Here is a 23222-nt window from a genome sequence, read left to right as displayed (position 1 = left end):
TATTGTTATTATGATTTCATTTCTTGAAGGCAAGTGAAAGGCCACATAAAATGGAAAGTAACTGCAAAGCTCTGTTTGCTGGTACCTGCACATTAATCTCACTTTCCCTGCTGCTCCAGCTGACCCTGGTCTTTCATGTGTCCCATTGCCCTGTACTCCATGACCCTACAGTCAAGGAGAAAAAAAAATCTTATATGTCCTGGCAGCCACCATGTAGCTCATGAAGGGCCTGTGTTTAGACTCTTTGGTACATTCCTATTAAAAAAAAAATCATAACATAGAATTTGGGCAAAGTTTGAAGTAGAGAGGAAAAAGTGATTTTGTTAGAGGCCTCTAAGTAGATTTATTTGATGAACTGTTTTGTAAATGTATATCTAGGATTAATGTATTATATGTTTGAATTGTGAATGTTCATAAAGTATTAGAAAAAATTTTCAATGTTCTTCATTTTCCATGTATAAATGATGTACAACTGGCTGACAAGTTGTACTGGTCTCAATGGCTATAGCTGTCTACCACAGGAGTGAATGATATGCACCTGCTTGCCAAGTAAAATTTCTTGAATGCTGACAGCTATATAATGCTAGATCCTGCTGTCTCTTACAAAGAACAATATTTCTAATAAATTTGTCATTGCATGTGAACTTATCATTGCCATATTAATGTAGGACTTATACCACACCTGGACATTAGAGATTGACTATGTCAGACCTCTTACTCCCTTTTGGGGGCTATTGGTTATGACTTACTGTTCAGATAGTTTAGGTTCCAGACAGTGACAGTTTGTCAATGACTCTGGCAACACTACTGTATCACTTGAAATTGTCTTTTTTATTTGATAGAAATTTCAGATATCCAAGTTGTACTTAACACTGTAAATTCTTTATAAAAATGGGTGTTTTGAGTCTGCATAATTTTCATGATTGTAAGTGATGTTCTCTGCAGAGAAATGACATGATTTGATCAATTATAATGGTATAAGTAAGTAACCTCGGTCCCCTACACACCTGCTTGTCTCAGCCTAGCCATGATGCATCAGCAAAGCCATTTAGGATATCAGGGCAAGAAACACTTCTTAAAAAATATTTTTGTTTATTTTATTTATTTATTTGAGAGCTACAGACAGAGACAGAAAGAGGCAGAGAGAGAGAGAGAGAGAGAGAGGGAGGGAGGGAGGGAGGGAGGGAGGGAGGGAGAGAGAGAGAGAATGGACACGCCAGGGCTTCCAGAGAGAGAGAGAGGGGGAGAGAGAATGGACACGCCAGGGCTTCCAGCCACTGCAAATGAACTACAGACATGTGTGCCCACTTGTGCATTTGGCTAGCACGGGTCCTGGGGAATCGAGCCTCAAACCGGAGTCCTTAGGCTTCACAGGCAAGTGCTTAACCACTAGGCCATCTCTCCAGCCCAAGAAACACTTTTTAAGTTGCAAAATGAGCTAATAGAGAGAGAAACAACTAATTAACCTATCTATATAAGTTCAATTTGTGTCAGTATCACAAAATACCTGAAACTGAGTACTTTGTAAGTAAAGTAGTTTATTTGTATCACAGTTCTGGTAGCTGGAAGGTCTAAATGGCATGGTGCCAATATCCTGGCAAGTGTTCCCTTGCTGTATCATAGCATGTCACAGAAACCATAAGAGATTAGTCATGTATATGTGTATAGAAGGAGTAAAACACACAGGGTGGCCTTGGAGTATAACAAACCATGCTAGTGGGAATTAATCCAGTCTTTTCATATCTGACAACATTAATCCCTTCCAATAACCTAATTTCCTTACACTAGACCATGCCTGTCAAAGGTTTTGCAGAATCACCACACTGGAAACCAAACTTCAAGCACGTGAACCTTTAGGGAATAAACCATACCCAGAAAATAGTACTAGCCAAGAGATTGTATGGAATGTCCTTCTGATTGGGTCAGCGAGCCCTACTGAGACTATTAAACTACATTTGTCAGTGAATAACAATTATGTAACTTGGTGCCTTTGGCAAAAGATGTGGCCTCTAGGTTGTGGCATCCTGAAGTTGACATGGCCTGTAAGTTAGGATATTGTTATGTTTGATGTCTTTGGAGTCTTAAATAATTAGCCCACCTTGAAGAGGTAACTCAGGAGAAAAAATGAAACTGTATATGTATGTATATGTGTGTGTGTATGTGTGTGTGTGTGTGTGTGTGTGTGTATGTGTGTGTGTGTATATATATATATATATATATATATATGTTTATTTCTTCTGTAACTCAATGGCCCCCATTGAGACAATGAAAACATTAAAAGCTTCACTTTTAGTACTGTTACATAGAAAGACAGCAGAATTGTTCTTTCTTGCTAAGCATGCTTGCTGCCATTGCCATTATTGGGATGTAGGCAGGCAATTAAATGTTTGATTTTAACCTCCTCCTCAATGACCCTTACACTATAAACAAGAAAGGTGATGATATCTGTGTTCTTTAACAGAGGAGATTATAAAACAAGTAAAAGATTAAATTATTGCAAATAAATTATCATGTGAATAATAGACACCTTTTTTAGAAATAGATATCTTTTTAAATTAAAACTGCTAGTTCAGCTTTTTCAGTATCTTCTTTCTTTCTTGTATGTTATGTGTTCATGAGTAATAAAGTACCTGAGAAATAAGAATAATGTAAAATCAAGGAAAAATGCTTTGAAAATAGTAGTTACTTTCCCAGACTTCAAAGTTTATAAAGGGAGACAGTCAGGGGACAGATAATTCATTATGTGAAAACTAGAAATCAGCTTCATAACTCCATCTGCAGTCATGTCAGTTTTTCTCCCAACTCAGTTAAGTTTACTACTATTAGTGATCCTTGCTTATGTTCTGGGACATCCATGTGAGGAGTTCTTAGATACTGAACTAGAGATTTTGATACAATTCTGGAAAGGGAGAACTAGTATCACAGATTTCTACCTTTTACAGATAATGCTGTCGATCCAGATGTATCTGCCAGGACGGTCTTTATAGATGTTGAAGAGGTCAAGAATAAGTCTTGTTTGACCTTTACTGACGATGGATGTGGAATGACACCTTACAAACTCCACCGAATGCTGAGGTAAAAATGCCTTCTTTCTGTTTCTGTTATCTTGACCTCACTAACTTTAAGGCTTAGAAATTACTATACCTATTTTAATTTTGCTTTATTCACTCAGTGGATGCTAATTAAGTATATGTGTCAAGACACTGATTATGAAATAGACATTGTTCTTACCCTCAAAGAACTTACAGTCTAGCTGGAAATTTAGACAATTAAGTAAATAATCTTAGTAAAATACTATAAGCTAACAAGAAAGCACAAGAAAGCCGGGCATAGTGGCACATGCCTTTAATCCCAGCACTCGGGAGGCAGAGGTAGGAGGAGTGCTGTGAGTTCTAGGCCACCCTGAGACTCCATTGTGAATTCCAGGTCAGCCTGAGCTAGAGTGAGACCCTACCTCGAAAAATTAAAAAAAAAAAAAAGCACAAGATACATATAAGCTAAGCCAAAAGAGGAACCCAATTTGATCCTAGAGGCTGACAAAAGCCTCCTAGGTGGAATGATACTTAAAGACATAAGGTTGAGTAGAATTTAGGTAAATTTAATTAGATAAAAAGGGAGCAAAGAATAAGAGTTCAAGGAAAGAAAATGGCATAAGTAAAAGCCTGAAGACTTTTATTGATCTGAGGTGAGGTCATCTCAAATTCCTAATTAACCTAACTTCATTCTTAAATCAGAAGTTTTAGAGCCACATGGAATGACATGTTGATTAGAACTGTAAAGGTGCCTGGGTATATTGAAGCCCCATGAAAGGTAAATAGAAGGCATTCACACATAATCTTTGACAGTTTTGTTGTAGAACTGTAAAGTTAGAAAGTTCTTTTTCCTAACTGTAGAAGTTGGATATAAATTTCTGTTATTACTTTCAGTTTATGTCATTACTTTAAAAAGCTTGTGATGGGTTGGAGAGATGATGCCTCAGCAGTTAAGACACTTCTCTGCAAAGCCTAATGACCTGGGTTTGATTCCTCAGTACCCAAGTAAAGCCAGATGCACCAAGTGGCGCATGCATCTAGAGTTCATTTGAAGCAGCTAGAGTCCTTGTGTGCCCATTCATTCTCATTCTCATTTTCTCCCTCCCTCCCTCCCTCCCTCCCTCCCTCCCTCCCTCCCTCCCTCTCTCTCTCTCTTTCTCTCCCCCCTGTCTCTACTTGCAAATAAATGGATAATGTCAAAAAAAGTTTGTGGTTGTGAATGTAAGTTCATCCAATAAATTCTTGTTGAGGACCTATGTACAAAGCACTAGAAAAATAATAAACCACACAGACATGATCTTTGCTGTCAAAAGGTTTGCATTTTAGAAATAAAGGGAAGTTGACTATTGCTCTAAATAAGTAGGCTAGTCTCAGTGGTAAGTGCTAGAGGAGATGAGTGCAATTTCTTTGAGAACATTTAGAATAAGAATTTAATCTAGTTTAGGAAATTTAAAAGAGACTACACTGAAGAAATGACATTTGAAGTGAAATATGAAGGATCATTATCATCCATTCAGAATTATGTTTCCTTATTAAAGAGCCAAAACACACAGAAACTTCTATAGCCATGATAGTTTCCCCATCAAGATAAATATGTTTCACAGTAATTTTCCCTGAGCAGTTGTTGCTCTTATTTAAAAATTAACTATTTATTGCATGTGTGCATGTTGTATGTGGTCTGTGTGTGTTTACATGCAGTGTACTTCCTGTGCACATGTATGGAGGCCTGAGGATTACATTGGGTATTCTATCGTTCACCCATGTATGTCCTTGAGATGGAATCTCTCTCAACTGGGAGCTGCTGATTATCACAAGCCTAAGCCATTCTCCAGTCTCTGCTTCCCACAAGACTGAGGCGTGTGGCAGTGCCCAGTTGTTTATGTGGGTGTTGGGGGAATCAAACTCAAGACAGTCTCAGAGATGTCAGGCACTTTTTGAGACAGGATTGCTCATTGAACCTGGAGCTTACTGTTTGAACTTCTGTTTTTGTCTCCCCAATGCAAGTGCATACCACCACACATGGCATTTTATGTGGGTGCTTGAGATCTGCCCTCATACTTGCACAGCATGTCCTTTACCCATTGAGCTATATCTCCAGCTACCTTGTGCTTATACCCTAAAACAAATTTGACTAAGCCAGAAGAAAATGTTTATTTAATAGAGATCACTTAGTATTATTCTAACATCTGACCCAAGATTTCTCTTACTATAGTTTTGTCTTTTGGCATTACTGGATTATGAACCCACAGGCTTTGCACATGACAAGCAAGCACTGTACCCACCTAACTCTTATCTCCATCCCACAACATTTAAAAAAGAATTGAACTTTAGACACATCTTTGAAAATTATTAAGTATATTAACTTTCCACTTTTCATTTTGAGGCATTATTTTCATATTTGAAAAAAAAATCATTAAAATGTACAAAACTATTAAGCTTACAGAAATATATTTTTCATGTATGTAGTTGTGCATGCATGTATATGTTTATTTACATGTGTGATAGTGTGATTGCACATATGTGTTTGGAGGCCACAGTTGACATCAAATGTCCTCAGTCGATCTCCACCTTATTCTTTGAGACAGGATTTCTTACTGAACCTAGTTCACCAATTTAACCAGTGAGCCGCAAGGATTCCCTGTCTCAGCCTCACCAGTGCTAAGATTATAGGCTCACACTACCATGTTTGGCTTTTTACATGGGAGTGGGATCCGTATTCAGGTCTTCATGCTTGTGTAGCAAGCACTTTACCCACTGAGGAGCTACACCCTCAGCCCCCCCAAAATTCTGTTTTAACTGTAACATTTGCTGGTGTCTTGTTCTTATTTTCTGATTTTTCCGCTTCTCTTATTTATTCAGGCAGATAGAATAGATATGTAACTGTAACAATAATTTCTTCCATAAATACAAGACCCCATGAAAATTAAAGGGAAATTCTGTGCTGGGTATTTAGCTCAGTGGTAGAATGCTTAACTGGCATGTGCAAGGCCCTGGGTTAGCACCTCAAGGGAAATTAAACAAACAAACAAACAAACAAATAAAATTCTTAATGTTCAGTTGCTTTAAAGCCCAGTATTCTTTTTAGCTTCTGAATTCAGCATGTGAATCAGGTAGTATGTATATTTACTACCCTTTACCAGCAAGGTAGAAAGCCTCTTTCAAAGGTCAAGGATTGAAACAATCACAGAGCCACAGATTGAAGGTCTTTGCTACCTCTGCTCAGAGTCATGTGTCCTAATAGGGCTGTTCTAGAATTAACAGCCAGAGAATAATAGTATACTCAGCAGCTTTCCACTTATTTATATTACATATTATATTGCCACTATATATAGGAAACAGATAAGTGCCTGTCCTTGTATGCTTCTAGATTTCACTAAGATTTGTTTCATTAGACATTCAACAAATTTAAAATTATCATTATAGTATCTAGATACCTGACATCTTAAGATATTCAGAAGGAAGTTATAGGACTCTTAGACTCCACTGAAAGAGCTAGTCTCCAAATCCCTTCATGTGTAAATAATAATGTTTCTTTCAGGAAAGGGTAGAACAAGGCTAGCTTAGTAAAGAGAAACTACTCCAGCCTATTGGATTTTTAAATTATTTTTATTTATTTTTATTTTTTATAATTAACAATTTCCATGATTGTAAACAATATCCCATGGTAATTTCCCCCTCCCCCCACTTTCCCCTTTGAAACTCCACTCTCCATTATATCCCCTCCCCCTCTCAATCAGTCTCTGTTAGGGACTATTTTTCTGAAAATTACCTTTATCTGTCATTATGTTTGTTTGTAATATGCATAGAACCCTATATAACATAATAGTATTACTATATAACATTTTGAGATAGAAAATTAAAATATGGCCCCCTTTCTTGGGGAGTAAACATAAAACCACAAACTTCTGGAAATGGAAAATGGATATCTAAGCCCTCCATGCTATAAAGAGCAAAGCCAAGACCAAGCTGCCCAGCTTTTTTTCTCCTTTATTAATACTGGATAAGTATCTAATCTGTAACATATGAAATTCTGCAGACTAAGCTGTGAGGGCAAGAATCATATCCATTTCATTAACATTTGTATTTCCACTGTTTATCACAATGCACACATAGGACATAGTGACTCAATAAATATTAAGTTAATGGTAGTTTAGAACATTGTAACATTACGCAATATAAAGACATGCAGTCCTTAAAATTAGTTTTATTTGTGGTGAGGAAAGAAAAAATAGGAAGGTCATCACTTTGTAGATCCCATGTGTTTATTTTTATGTCCAGTGAGTTGGCATATAGCTGAGTTTTGGAAAAGAAAATACAAAAAAAAGAGAGAAAAGTTTAGGCTCCTAGATTAAGCTCATCACAAGGGGCCATAGAGTTTTCTGGGGTGACTCAGTGAGAGGCCCTTAATAGAACAAGAGAGAGTTTATACTGCAGCTGTTTGCAGATATTCAGAGACAGAACTACCTATTTTTATCTCTTGGCCATATTCCAGTGGACTGTCCCAGCAGATGGAGCAGAAGGTTAGAATTGGGAGGGTTATCCTTTGGATGGAGAATTGAAATTGTCAAGATAGGAGATGTCTAGTCCAGTACCTTAATCAGTACCACTATCTTATATTATCCTTTCCAGGTAGCTCTACTTTTCATGTTACCCTAACTTCACTCTAGCTATCAAGGCAGTTTTAGCTAGACAAAAAAGGCAGCAGTACAAGGCTTTCTGCAGTTCTCACTGTTAGCCAGTGAAAAGGAACCATACATGTACAGAGTGTGTGACTCTAGCATATAGAACTATTAAAGTCTACACTAACAACACTGGAAAATCAGTGTCATCATCCCATAGTAATTTCCTATCTTTTAAAAAAATATTTTATTTATTTGAGAGAAAAAGTCAGATAGAGAGAAAATGGGCACTCCAGGCCTCTAACCACTGCAAAAGAACTCCAGACACATGTATTACCTTGTGCACTGGGCTTACATGGGTACTGGGGAATTCATCCTGGGCCCTTAGGTTTCTCAGGCAAGTTCCTTAACCACTGTGACATCTTTTCAGCCCCCTATCTTTTTAATTTAATATTTTTTCTGGAAGTACATAAAGAGAATTTTTAAAAAGGATGTTTCCAAGTAGTCTGCATGTGTAAACCAAATGTTCTGCTCGTTACCTGTCTTAGGATGCCTTTTATCTTTATGATTTATTTTTCTTGTGTAATTTCAGCTTTGGATTTACAGATAAAGTAATAAAGAAGAGCCAGCGTCCCATTGGGGTCTTTGGTAATGGTTTCAAGTCAGGCTCCATGCGGCTAGGAAAGGATGCTCTTGTCTTCACCAAGAATGGGGGTACTCTCACTGTTGGACTCTTATCGCAAACCTATCTGGAATGTATCCAGGCTCAAGCAGTTGTTGTGCCAATTGTTCCATTCAGCCAGCAAAACAATATCCTTTCTGGAAATGAAGAATGTTGATTAAAAATTAGTCTCAAATTACTATTTGGACAGGAACCTCTTCTTTAGATCAAATGCAGCTCTTTCTTGAAGTTTCATGTTTCAAATATGTTTTTATACTTAAAAAGTACTTAAATGTGTTAGATAGAACTGAAATTTCAGTTGATTAATTTTTTGTAATTTTTTTTTTATGAGAGAGAGAATGAATTGGCATGCCTGGGCCTCCAGCCACTGCAATCAAACTTCAGACATGTGCACCACCTTGTGCGCATGTGCAACCTTGTACAATTTTGTCACCTTGTGTGTTTGGCTTATGTGTGACCTGGAGAATTGAACATGGATCCTTAGGCTTCTCAGGCAAGCATCTTAACGACTAAGCCATTTCTCCACCCCTTGATTATTTTTAAAATAAGCGGGACATTGACAGAAGCTTTGTTATATATTTGTTATATTGAAATTCTCATTGTTATACTCTAGTTTATCTTTAAAGTATGTAAGTCTTTCACCTTTGCTTGAAATTCTCATTGTTAATGTACTTTTATTTATAGAGATTATCTCTCATAATTGTTCCAAGGTGATCCATTTTTCCTCCTAAATGCTGATTCTATTTGTGTTTAGACTTCTAAAATCATACCTATCTGATAGCAGAATAGGTTCTTTATCTACACTCACTTACCCACAACTCTTTCTGTTAGGTGTCAGGTTGTGTTGATAGGTGCAGTATAGCAGTACAATTTGAACTTACTATTTCCAAATAGTTTAAAAATTTGTCCTTTTATCTTTTTCATAAAGCTCTTTCTTTGTTTACATCTTTGAAGTTGGATTCTGCAGGTATAACTGATTTTGGTGTCTGGAGGCTTTCTCCATTTTCCACTTCTTTCTCTAGCAATAATGCCCTTGCCTTATGTCTATATTTTTGTGTAAATATACATCTCCCAAAGAAAAGACACTTATTTTTAATAATATCCTTGTAAGATATTATTTTTTCTTTGACTATATTTGATTTTACAAAAAATGATTATTACAGAAGATTCTTTGCCCAGCTTAGAGGCCATCTTGAATTACTCAATTTTCAACAGTGAAAATGACCTGCTGTCCCAGTTTGATGCCATTCCAGGCAAAAAAGGCACTCGTGTTCTCATTTGGAATGTCCGCAGGTACAGTACTCAAAAGAGGATAGATTTTAATAAGCAAAGATAGTACCATAAAAAATTCTTAATTTTTTCCTAGAGAAGCAGAGTAGATAAACTGACACATTTTAATCTTTTCATATATCTTTTATAACTTTCTCTTAGTTTTGTTAAAATAGTGGTTCTTGTTAAACTGCTGAACATTTAAGATGAAAATGTGCATATTCTGAGGCCTTTGCCACAAATTATGAAGTTTGTTCAGCATTATTCTAACACCCTTGGTTATATTAATGGACATTGTTTTGATATTGGTAGGTGATGGTTATTTTATATATTAGACAATTCAAATGAAGTAGAAGAAAGATATTTGTGTGACTAAATCTTAAAGCCTTTAACTTAATGGAGGATTACTGGTATGTTCAACAAAACAGACTATCAAATGAATTCATTTTTTTCCTTAGGTTCAAAAACACTATATCTCATTTCTTATCTTGGTAAAACAAAACAATACTGGTTTATACTTCAATTAAAAGAAAAATATGGGGCTAGGGATATAGCTCAGTTTATAGAATACTTGCCTAGCATGCACAAAGCCTTGGGCATCATCCACAGCATTGAATAAACTAGGTGTTGTGTCAGGACATGCGGGCAGGAGAATCAAGTTCACAATAATCCTCAGCTACATAGTAAGTTTGAAGCCAGCCTGAACTATGTGAAACTGTATCTCAAAAAAAAAGAGATTAAAAAAGGAAAAAAACAGAGCTCAAGTAAAGCATTTTATAGTCACATAATTTTAGAGAAATCTGATTTACAAACTTATGTTATTCTGCTACAGGACTTCGCAGAAGCTTTTAGATGCTAGTGCACATTAAAATATTTAGGGGAGCAATCGAGTATGTAATATTCTTAACATTTAAGAATATTTCTTCAGGGCTGGAGAGATGGCTTAGTGGTTAAGGCACTTGCCTGCAAAGCCTAACAACCCAGGTTTGATTTCCCAGTACCCACGTAAGCCAGATGCACAAGATGCACATGCATCTGGAGTTTGTTTGCAGTGGCTGGAGGCCCTATTGTGCCCATTCTCTCTCTCTCTCTCTCTCTCTCTCTCTCTCTCTCTCTCTCTCTCTCTCTCTCTCTCTCATATAAATAAAAATTAAAAATAAGTCAAAAAAGAATATTTCTTCAGACCCTTTTTCTCAAAGAGAGGGTGAGGACCAGCGAAGAATTGGATCTACCTCAAGAGTATATGAATTGTAGTGTGGTGAGGTAATGAGAATCTTGATTATCCTGAAAACTGAAGAATATATTAACAGTGCTGTGGTCTTTATAGAGACAGCATGCACAGAGGTTTTGGGTCATCTTTGAGAATAGAGAGAAGTTGTCAGCACAGCAGGTCTGAGCTTGTGGAAGCTGGAGCATGAAGGTGATAACATGAGTTTGAGGTGACTCTAAAGGCTAAGAATTGTTTCTCAATTTGATTTGATCATACAACTTTTTTTTTTTTTGAGGTAGGGTCTCACTCTAGCCCAGGCTGACCTGAAACTCACTAGTCTCAGGGTGGCCTCCCAAGTGCTAGGATTCAAGACATATGCCATCACACCTAGCTTTATTTTTCTTATTTAAGAATATTTCCAGCCGGGTGTGGTGGCTCACGCCTTTAATCCCAGCACTTGGGAGGCAGAGGTAGGAGGATAGCCATGAGTTCAAGGCCACCCTGAGATGACAGAGTTAATTCCAGGTCAGCCTGGACCAGAGTGAGACCCTACCTCAAAAAACCAAAAAAAAAAAAAAAAATTTCCAGGGACAACTATTCCACATAGTTTTGGAAGTTGTTGTTCTGATATACATACTTTTTCTCTATAGCCCATCATTTGTTTTGAGTTTTTTCCAGGAACAGCAATGGGTCTCATGGGTTTTATTTTCCCTGTCATTGGTGAGGTTGTGGTTGTCCAGGGCCTTGGAATGGACCTTATGAAAGGAATATAAGTGTGGTAAAGATATAAATATATATATATATAGATATAATAATAATATCCTAGACAATTAGTAAACATATGCTATTTCTTAACATTTTTCCTTTTAAGACATAGGGCTAGTTCTGGGAAAATCTTAATATCTGTTACAGTCAGGTTCGCATTGCTGGTAGAAATCACCCAACCAAGAGCAGCTTGTGGGGAAAAGAGGTTTATTTTGGCTTACAGGCTCAAGGGTAAGCTCCACGATGGCATGAGTAGAGGGTGGACATCACTACCTGGCCTACATAAGGTGAACAATAGTAACAGGAGAGTGTGCCAAACACTGGCATGGGGAAACTGGCTATAACAACCACAGGCCTGCCCCCAATAATACACCACCTCCAGGAGGCTTAAATTTCTAATTGCCATCAGCTGGGGAACTTAACTCCAGAACATCTAAGTTTATGGGGGACAACTGAATCAACCAACCACATTCCACCCCTGGCCTCCATAAACTTATATCCATACATGATATAAAATAGAATGCAGTCAATCCAACTTGAAAGTCCCCATAATTTTTATCAATCCTAATGATGTTCGAACATCCCCATAATCCAAGGTCTTTTAACTGAGCCATAATACCAAAAATAAAACCTAAAAAAAAAAAAAAAACACATAATGACACACAATAAACATTCACACTACAAAAGTTGAAACTGGGCATAGCAAAGACATACTCAACAAATACAAAATTTAAAACAACCAGGGAAAACATCAAACTCTGTAGCTTCAAGTCTAAAAACTCTGGCCAGTGACAAATCCACAAGTCCGATAAATCTAACCATCAAGTCTCTGGCAATTTAATTCCGTTCCTCCATTTAGGCTACTCACAGTCCTGGAAAACTTCATCTGGGTCTGGCAGCTTTCCTTAGCAGCCATCTCATGGTCCCAGCATCTCCACTGGATCTCCACTGAAATCATGGTTCATCCGCATGGCCCTATGGGGTTGCACCCAGCAAAACTGCTTCACATTGCCCATGGCCATTTCCAAAACACAAGACCATGTTGTAAACTCAATGACCCTCTCTTTCCTGTATTTCTTATACTCCACAATACCAGGTAGGGTGCCAATTTGTTAATCCAGGAAGGAATAAAGCAGACTTTGAAGAACGGGACACTCCTTGAGCACTCATGCCCCTTCAAAAGAGTCTACATTCTTCTTTTTGTCCCAGTGCAGGCCAGCTGGCCCAATCTCAATGGTTGTAATCTCTTAATTGCAGCTGAGCAGGGAGAAGTTCACCCAAAGATTTAATTTTTTCCATGCCATATCCCTCTGCTCACACCATTTCATTTCTATGCAAAGCATCCCTGCACAACTTCTCAGGATATAGGCATAACAGCAAGCCTGTCACACAAACTGTTAGCCCAGTCCAAGCAAAGCTCTTTCTTACCCTCATAAGCCAAACCTCACAGTCCACAATTCTTACTACATTCAGATCTTTCAACTCTGACCAGAATAGTCCATCAAGCTGTACTTACAGTACTGCAAGGCATCTCTTAGGACAAGGTTTCAAATCCTTCCACATTCCTCTTGAAAATTAGCTCCAAAAGGCCACAGCCACACAGTCAGGTTTCTAGCAGCAAATGACAGCACTCCTCGGTACTACTATACTGTTGCAATCAGGTTCACGTTGCTGGTAGAAATCACCTAACCAGGAGCAGCTTGTGGGAAAAAGAGATTTATTTTGGCTTATAGGCTCAAGGGGAAGCTCCACAATGGCAGGGGAAAATGAAGGCATAAGCAGAGGGTGGACATCACCCCCTGGCCCACATAAGGTGGACAACAGGAACAGGAGAGTGTGCCAAACACTGGCATGAGGAAACTGGCTATAACACCTGTTAAGTCTGCCCACAACAATAAATTAGGAGGCTTTAATTTCCAATTGCCATCAGCTGGGGAACCTAACATCCAGAACACCTAAGTTTATGGGGGACACCTGAATCAAACCACCATAGTATCTCATTAATCCTTAGACTATTACTTAAATTAGAAATAAGTCTGCATTCATTCATTCATTCAGATGGGAGAAGTAATATTTAGTGACTTTTCCAGCAACACTTATAAATTTGCAGACTGTTTTAAGACCTTGTTTTAGGGATAGCAGATTTATCATCACAGACATTGCACATTCTTTTCTTTTTCCTTCCTTATGAACTTAGCATAACCATCATTATAAGGATGATAGGTTTGTTTAGAGTAGAGAGATCTTTAAATATTATATGGTCCTCAAATGAAGTAGTTTGGAATTCCTTTGAAATGGTTGTCAGGGAAAGAAACACACACTTTATTATTAGCTCATGTTATATCTATTCTCTTGAGTTTAGTGCATTTTCCCCTTAGCAGTCAGTTCTGGTTAGACTGGTACTTGTCTCCTTTGTGCAGAAACAAAGATGGGAAGTCTGAGCTGGACTTTGATACAGATCAGTATGACATCCTCGTATCAGACTTTGATGAAGAAGAAAAAGAGATTGGTGGTGGTGTCTCTGAGCTGCCAGAAACCGAGTATTCTTTACGGGTGAGTAAGAGTGATTCTTCAGCAGTAAGAAGTAATGTGCAAATGTTATAAAACAAAATTGTTTAATTAGGCAAACATGATATACCCTTTAGCCCTGCTCTAGGATTCTTTTCTACCATCTAGCAGGTATGTTTAATCTTTTGACTGTGACACAGAGTGTTGTCATATACAAAGTTCATACTCAAGAATGGCTTAAAAAAGAATCTCTCATAATGTTTTAATTAAGTTTACAATTTTGCAGGGCTATATTTATAGCTGTCTTGGGCCATATGGTATTCATGGATTGGATATACTTGTGTGGAAGTAAGATAGTAAAGTACCATTTTAGTTAAACCAAATGTTTGTAAAGAAAAGTGGAGGTTTAGGAATGTCTGTTGTGTCTTGGGGATATCTGTAGAGTTATCACTATATCCTAATAACTTTCCTTTCACTGTTCCATAGGCATTTTGTAGTATTCTATATATGAAGCCACGAATGAAAATTTTTCTACGTCAAAAGAAAGTGACTACCCAGATGATTGACAAGAGCCTGGCCAATGTAGGATATGATATATATAAGCCTGCCTTCACAGTATCCTTATGATAAAAATGAGATTGACTTTTTAATTTTAGGAATAAATTTCTGGATTGACACAAAAGCCTAAGAATTTGCTTTATACAATTCAAAATTGTGTATTTAATACAAATTATAGTACTCTTGAAGGATTTGTTTCTTGTATGTCTCTTTACCAATTTTATGTTTATAAAAGCTACCTAGCAACTTTTCCATAAGAGTGATGAGATTTTAGAGATTATTATTTGGTAGATTCTGAAGTCTATTAGTTGGTTGGTTGGTTGGTTGGCTGGCTGGCTAGGTAGGTAGATAGGTAGGTAGGTAGGTAGGTAGGTAGGTAGGTTGATTTTTGAGACAAGGTCTTACTTGATACCCCAGTCTAGCCTGGGACTCACTGTGTAGCTCAGGCTGTCGTCAAACAGTTGGTGATCTTCCTGCCTCAGTCTCCTGAGTGCTGATATTATAGGCATTCACCATCCCACACAGTTTTGAAATCTTTTTTTTATTAGAAATTCATACTTAAAAATATTTGACTTATGTTAATAAGCAGCCAGGTTTGAGAATTTCAGTCACAAGAAATATTTCAAATTTGACTATACTGGAGTTTTGTTGTGTTACATTCATTCAAATAAAATGTCAACCAGGACTGTTAATTTTTTTTTTCCGAGGTAGGGTCTCACTCTAGCCCAGGCTGACCTGGAATTCACTATGTAATCTCACGATGGCCTCGAACCAATGGTGATCCTCCTACCACTGCCTCTTGAGTGCTGGGATTAAAGGTGTGCACACCATGCCCGGCAGGACTGTTAATTTTATTGGGTTTTTTTGATGTTGTACTAGATTTAGAATTAAACTTTGATGGAAATTAGAGAGTGGAAACTAAAGGTTGATGTTTCTAACATGAGATGAAATATTAACAAGTCTGACATGAATTTTCTGGTAACTTGTCACAATAATGGTGACTCAGAGAAGTAGTTGCTCATTTTCTACAGTCCATTGTCTTGGGAATGGATTTCAAACACTAGAAACAATCTTAAGATGAACTAAACTAATTAACTATCTTCATTGTGGATTTTTGTTGTTGTTGTTGTTTCTCAAGGTAGGGTCTCACTTTGGTTCAGGGTGGCCTCGAACTCTCGGTGATCCTCCTACCTCTGCCTCCTGAGTTCTGGGATTAAAGGCATGCGTCACCATGCCCGGCTTCAATGTGGATGTTTGAGCAATAAAATAGTCTTCAAGTGGCAGAGAATCTTAAGTATTTATGAAAGATTGTTCTTCTATTGTCTCATAACCAAACATGCAACTCTTAGCCCTGCTTTATCAAAAGATACCAACTTGTTTTGTCTTTTTTTTTTTTTTTTTTTTTTTTTTGGTTTTCGAGGTAGGGTCTCACTCTGGTCCAGGCTGACCTGGAATTAACTCTGTCATCTCAGGGTGGCCTTGAACTCATGGCTATCCTCCTACCTCTGCCTCCTGAGTGCTGGGATTAAAGGCGTGCGCCACCATGCCTGGCTTGTTTTATCTTTCTTTTCCCCAAATTAGAAGTTATTCCTTTTTAAAGAAGGCATTTCATTATTACTTATAAGTAGATTTACTTTTCAGGAGCACTTAGGAAACTTGTTTTTAAAGCTCTAAGCAAACGTTTTAACAAAGTCAGTGGTAACACTGTGAGACTGCTTCACCTTATATAGGATAAGATCTTAACATTGTGGGTTTAACAGAGTCAGTCTAAAGAACTTCTCATATGCAACTTTTCAGTGTCCAGCTTCTTACTTTTTTGGGTTTCTCTTTTTTTGTGTTTTTCTGAGGTAGGGTCTCACTGTAGCTCAGGCTGATCTGGAACTCACTATGTATTCTCAGGCGATCCTCCTACCTCTACCTCCCGAGTGCTAGGATTAAAGGCATGTTTCACTTTACCTGGTTTGAGTTTCCTTTTTCTTTTAAAGATATTTTATTTATAAATATTTTATTTATTTATTTGCCAGCAGAGAGAGACAGAGACAGAGACAGAGACAGAGAGAATGAGAATGAGAATGAGAATGAGAATGAGAATGAGAATGAGAATGAGAATGGATATGCCAGGAACTTTAGCTACTACAAACAAACTCCAGATGCATGAGCCACTTTGTGCATCTGGCTTTATGTGGGTACTGGGGAATTGAAACCTGGTCTTTTGTGTTTGCAGGCAAGTACCTTAACTGCTAAGCAGTATCACCAGTCCACTTTTCTGGGTTTCTGTATGGCCAACTTCTATCTGTATGTTGTGTGTGACTTATCTTCCCTTCCTTTTAGACTAGTTTCATTGTATTAGAATTCTGAACAAATTGACTCACTATGACATAAGTAAAATGAGGCTTCTAATAGTATTTTTCCTAGGTCATTAAGGGGCAAGATCATTGATGCAGCCTTACTTACTCCTTAGTTATCTATTTTAGTTTCTTTCTTGTTGCTTTGACAAAATACCTCATATAGGCAACTTAGGGAAGAAAAGATTTATTTTGGATTACAGTTTGAGAAAGAATGCTTACAGTAGTAGGTTATCTATTTTTTCCTTTAATTCCATCAGGGCCCCAAGCATATAGGATGATGCTGGACATATTCAGTGAAAACCTTTTCCCTTGGTTAATCCTCTCTGTAACCACCCTCACAGACACACTAAAAGACATGCTCTTTACTCCTAGTCATTCCTCAATCCAATTAATATGATAGCCAGGATTAAGGAAAGGGAGAGAATAACATTTTTTTTTGTAATTTTTTATGAGAGAGGGGGAGAATTGGTGTGCCAGGGCCTTCAGCCACTGTTATCGAACTCCAGACATTTGTCATTCTGTAGGTTGCCTCTTTGCTTTTTTCACTGTGTCCTTTGCAGTGTAAAATCTTTGTGATTTCATGAGGTCCCAGTGATTAATCTGTGGTTTTATTGCCTGAGCAACTGGGGTTGTATTCAGAAAGTCTTTGCCAAGACCAATATGTTGAAGGGATTCCCCTACTTTTTCCTCTAGCAGTTTCAGAGTTTCAGGTCTGATGTTAAGGTCTATAATCCATTTAGACTTAATTCTTGTGCATGGGGAGAGAGAATAATTTATTTTCATCCTTCTACAGATATATATCCAGTTTTCCCAACACCCTAGTGGTCATGTGCAATATTGCGTGCTTGTATCACATTGTGCATCTGACTTATGTGGCATCTAGAGAGTTAAATATGGGTCCTTAGGGTTGACAGACAAGTGCCTTAACCACTAAGCTATCTCTCTAGCCTTGAAATACTTTTTTAATAAGTAGAGAGTATGGGAATTTATTTGTATTTTTTTAAATGAAAATAATCTGTTTTTCAGTTTTTTATCTTTTTTCATTCCTTGAATTTTTAGATCAAGTAGCATTTATTGAACACATATCATTACTCATGATTTATTTGTAGTACTTGTCACAGTTTTATACATCCAAGGATGTTGCTTTGTTTCCAAAAAATATATTATTTTAGGATTATTCATTGCCTTTTGCCTTTCAAATTGAGTTTTTTTTTAAACGTTTGGCTTCATTGTATTTTGTTTGGTTATCAGGACTTTACCACATTACTTATAATTATACAGATTAGTTTTATACCATTTGAAACTCTTACCTGTGATTTCTATGAGAAATTTGCATAGCTACCAAAGGCTAAGAGATGTTTTATGATTATGAATTGTTTAATCAATAATGAAAATTTGATCTATTTCGTGACAGTATTTTATTTTATTTTATTGATATAATCTTTTTTTTTTGCCAGATAGACATTATTTTCTTTTTTTTTGTTTTTTTCTTTTCACAAGTTTTATTAACATTTTCCATGATTATAAATTATATCCCATGGTAATACCCTCCCTAACCCCCACCCACACTTTCCCCTTTGAAATTCCATTCTCCATATTACCTCCCCATCTCAATCATTCCACTTATATATATATAATACCAACCTATTAAGTACCCTCTTCCTTTCCTTTCCCTTCCCTTTATATCACCTTTTAACTTACTGGCCTCTACTACTAAGTATTTTCCATCTCACGCAGAAGCCCAATCATCTGTAGCTAGGATCCACATATGAGGGAGAACATGTGGCGCTTGGCTTTCTGGGCCTGGGTTACCTCACTTAGTATAATCCTTTCCAGATCCATCCATTTTTCTGCCAATTTCATAACTTCATTTTTCTTTACCGCTGGGTAGAACTCCATTGTATAAATGTGCCACATCTTCATTATGCACTCATCAGTGGAGGGACATCTAGGCTGGTTCCATTTCCCAGCTATTATAAATTGAGCAGCAATAAACATGGTTGAGCATGTATTTCTAAGGAAATGAGATGAGTCCTTAGGATGTATGCCTAGGAGTGCTATAGCTGGGTCATATGGTAGATCAATCTTTAGCTGTTTTAGGAACGTCCACACTGATTTCCACAATGGCTGGACCAGATTGCATTCCCACCAGTAGTGTAGAAGGGTTCCTCTTTTTCCACATCCCCGCCAACATTTATGATCATTTGTTTTCATGATGGCAGCCAATCTGACAGGCGTGAGATGGAATCTCAATGTAGTTTTAATCTGCATTTCCCTGATGACTAGTGACGTAGAACATTTTTTTAGATGCTTATATGCCATTCGTATTTCTTCCTTTGAGAATTCTCTATTTAGCTCCATAGCCCATTTTTTGATTGGCTTGTATGATTCCTTATTATTGAACTTTTTGAGTTCTTTGTATATCCTAGATATTAATTCTCTATCAGATATATAGCAAGCGAAGAGTTTTTCCCATTCTGTAGGTTGCCTCTTTGCTTTTTTCACTGTGTCCTTTGCAGTGCAAAATCTTTGTGATTTCATGAGGTCCCAGTGATTAATCTGTGGTGTTATTGCCTGAGCAATTGGGGTTGTATTCAGAAAGTCTCTGCCAAGACCAATATATTGAAGGGTTTCCCCTACTTTTTCCTCTAGCAGTTTCAGAATTTCAGGTCTGATGTTAAGGTCTATAATCCATTTAGACTTAATTCTTGTGCATTGAGAGAGAGAGAATAATTTATTTTCATCCTTCTACAGATATTTATCCAGTTTTCCCAACACCATTTGCTGAAGAGGCTGTCTTTTCTTCAATGAGTATTTTTGGCATTTTTATTGAATATCAGGTGGCTATAGCTACCTGGACTTACATCTGGGCCTCTATTCTGTTCCACTGACTACATGTGTGTTTTTGTGCCAGTACCATGCTGTTTTTGTTACTGTGGCTCTGAAGAATAGGTTAAAATCAGGTATGGTAATACCACCAGCCTTATTTTTGTTGCTCAATATTATTTTAGATATTTGAGGTTTCTTGTGATTCCAAATGAATTTTTGGATTGTTTTTTTTTCTATTTCCATGAAGAATGCCTTAGGAATTTTGATAGGAATTGCATTAAATGTGTAGATTGCTTTTGGTAAGATTGCCATTTGCACAATATTGATTCTTCCAATCCAGGAAAAAGGGATGTTTCTCCACTTTATAGTGTCTTCTGCAATTTCTTGCTTGAGTGTTTTAAAGTTCTCATTGTAGAAATTCTTTACTTCCTAGGTTAGGTTTATTCCAAGGTACTTTATTTTTTTGATGCAATTGTGAATGGGAGTGATTCTCTGATATCATCCTCTGTGTGTTTGTTGTTAGCATATATGAAGGCTACTGGGCTACGGATTTCTGGGTATTTATTTGGTATCCTGCTACATGGCTGTATGTTTTTGTCAGCTCTAACAGTTTGGTAGTAGAGTCTTTAGGGTCCTTTATGTATAGGATCATGTCATCTGCAAATAATGATAACTTGATCTCTTCCTTTCCAATTTGTATCTCTTTTATGTGGGTCTTTTGCCTTATTGCTATGGCTAAGACTTCCAAAACTATGTTAAATAAAAGTGGGGACAGTGGACACCCTTGTCTTGTTCCTGATTTTAGTGGAAAAGTTTCTAGTTTTTCCCCATTTAGTAATATGTTGGCTGTAGGCTTGTCATAAATACCTTTTATTCTATTGAGATATGTTCCTTCTATTCCCAGTCTGTGTAGGATTTTTATCATGAAGGGATGTTGGATTTTGTTAAATGCTTTCTTTACGTCTAATGAGGTGATTATGTGATTTTTGTCCTTCAACCCACTTATATAATGTATTACATTTATAGATTTGTGTATATTGAACCATCCCTGCATCTCTGGGTTAAAGCCTACTTTCAGGGTGAATGATCTTTCTGATATATTCTTGTATTCTGTTTGCCAATATTTTGTTGAGAATTTTTGCATCTATGTTTTTGAGGGAAATCGGTCTGTAATTTTCTTTTTTTGTTCTATCTTTGCCTGGTTTTGGTATCAGGGTGATGCTGGCCTCGTAGAAGGAGTTTGGTAGAATTCCTTCTTTTTCTATTTCCTGGAAAAGCTTAAGAAGTAATGGTGTTACCTCTTCTTTCAAGTTCTGGTAAAATTAAGCAGTGAATCCATCTGGGCCTAGGCTTTCTTTAGTTGGGAGATTATTTTTTTTTTAATTTATTTATTTGAGAGTGACAGACACAGAGAGAAAGACAGATAGAGGGAGAGAGAGAGAATGGGCGCGCCAGGGCTTCCAGCCTCTGCAAACGAACTCCAGACGCGTGCGCCCCCTTGTGCATCTGGCTAATGTGGGACCTGGGGAACCGAGCCTCGAACCGGGATCCTTAGGCTTCACAGGCAAGCGCTTAACCACTAAGCCATCTCTCCAGCCCATAGTTGGGAGATTATTGATAACTGTTCAGATCTCCATGTTTGTTATAGGTCTATCTAAGTGATTAATCTCATTTTGATTTAATTTAGGTAGGTCATATAAATCAAGGAAATCATCCATTTCTTTCAGATTTTCATACTTTTTGGAGTATATGCTTTTATAGTATGTCCATATGAGTTTTTGAATTTCTCTGGAGTCTTTTGTGATGTTACCTTGTTCATCTCTGAATTTATTAATTTGTGTCTCTTCTCTCTTTCTTTTGGTCAGATTTGCTAAGGGTTTATCAATCTTGTTTTTCCTTTCAAAGAACCAACTCTTTGTTTCATTAATTCTTTGGATTGTTTTCTTTTGGTTCTATTTCCTTAATTTCTGCTCTAATCTTTATTTCTTCCCGTCTACTGGTTTTTGGTTTGCCTAGTTCTTCTCTTTCCAAAGCTTTAAGGAGAAGCATTAGGTCGTTTACTTGTGACCTTTCTAATTTCTTAATATAGGCACTTAAGGCTATAAATTTACCTCTTGGGCCTGCCTTCATTGTGTCCCAGAGATTTTGGTATGTTGTATTCTCATTATCATTTGATTCTATAAATTTTTTGATTTCCTTCTTGATTTCTTCATTGACCCATTCATCATTTAGTAGTGTACTGTTTAGTTTCCATGATTTTGTATATGCTCTATAGCCTTTCTTGCTACTGATTATAGTTTGATTCCATTGTAGTCAGAGAGAATGCAAGGAATTATTTCAATTATCCAGAGTTTGTTAAGATTTGCTTTGTGTCCTAATATATGATCTTTTTTAGAGAATGTTCCATGTGCTGCTGAAAAGAATGTATATTCTGCAGCATTTGGATGAAATGTCCTGTATATATCTGTTAGGTCCATTCTTTCTATGACCTCATTTAGTCCAGATGCCTCTCTATTTTTTTTTCCTGCAATGACCTGTCAATTGATGAGAGTGGGGTGTTAAAGTCACCCACCACCACTGTGTTTGGTGTTATCTGTGACCTTAGTTCTAATAGTGTTTGTTTGACGAATTTGCGAGCCCTCATGTTAGGTGCATATACGTTTAGGATTGTAATGTCCTCCTGTTGGAGTGTGCCCTTAATCAATATAAAGTGACCTTCCTTGTCTTTCTTGACCAACATTGGACTGAAGTCTACCTTGTCAGATATTAGGATAGCAACCCCTGCTTCTTTTCTAGGCCCCTTTGCTTGAAACCCCATTTTCCATCCTTTCACCCTAAGATACTGTCTATACTTTGTAGAAAGGTAAGTTTCTTAGAGACAACAAATTGTAGGATCCTGCTTTTTAACCCAGTCTGCAAACCTATGTCTTTTGGTCGGGGCATTGATGAAGTTGATATTAAGAGATATTATTGAAAGGTTTGTATTTATGTTTGCCTTTTTTTGTGTTTCTGGTTCTGGTTCTACCTTTGGTCTCTTGTGTTAAGTAGTATTTGAATATTGCTTGTTTCTTCCAGGTTCCTTATATGTGTGCTTTTCCTTTTCTTCAGCATGGAAAATTCTATCAAGTATTTTCTGTAGAGCTGGTTTTGTCTTCAAATACTCCTTTAACCTACTTTTGTCATGGACTGTCCTTATTTCTCCATCTATTTGAATGGATAGCGTTGCAGGATAAAGTAACCTTGTTTGACAGTTGTTACCTTTCAGATTTTGGAATACATTACTCCCAGTCCTTCTGGCTTTTTTTTTTCTAAATATTTTTTGTTCATTTTTTATTTATTTATTTGAGAGTGACAGACACAGGGAAAAAGACAGATAGAGGGAGAGAGAGAGAGAATGGGCAC

At 37.1% G+C, this 23222-nt stretch overlaps 1 protein-coding gene across 1 annotated transcript in view; it reads left to right on the top strand.

Moving 5' to 3' along the window:
* The window catches only part of Morc4 (MORC family CW-type zinc finger 4), a 65143-nt gene that overhangs the window by 6365 nt on the left and 35556 nt on the right, over positions 1–23222 (top strand). Inside the window, exons 3-7 of the mRNA XM_045140470.1 lie at positions 2943–3075; positions 8244–8461; positions 9479–9626; positions 13998–14130; positions 14572–14700. Of these exons, the coding sequence (XP_044996405.1) occupies positions 2943–3075; positions 8244–8461; positions 9479–9626; positions 13998–14130; positions 14572–14700 (761 nt within the window). The remainder of the gene's footprint in view (positions 1–2942; positions 3076–8243; positions 8462–9478; positions 9627–13997; positions 14131–14571; positions 14701–23222) is intronic.

The sequence above is a fragment of the Jaculus jaculus genome, chromosome X (assembly GCF_020740685.1).
Source record: "Jaculus jaculus isolate mJacJac1 chromosome X, mJacJac1.mat.Y.cur, whole genome shotgun sequence".
Classification (NCBI taxonomy): Eukaryota; Metazoa; Chordata; class Mammalia; order Rodentia; family Dipodidae; genus Jaculus; species Jaculus jaculus.
Note: the sequence above shows the minus strand (reverse complement) of the source record. Positions and strands in the feature narration are given on the sequence as shown.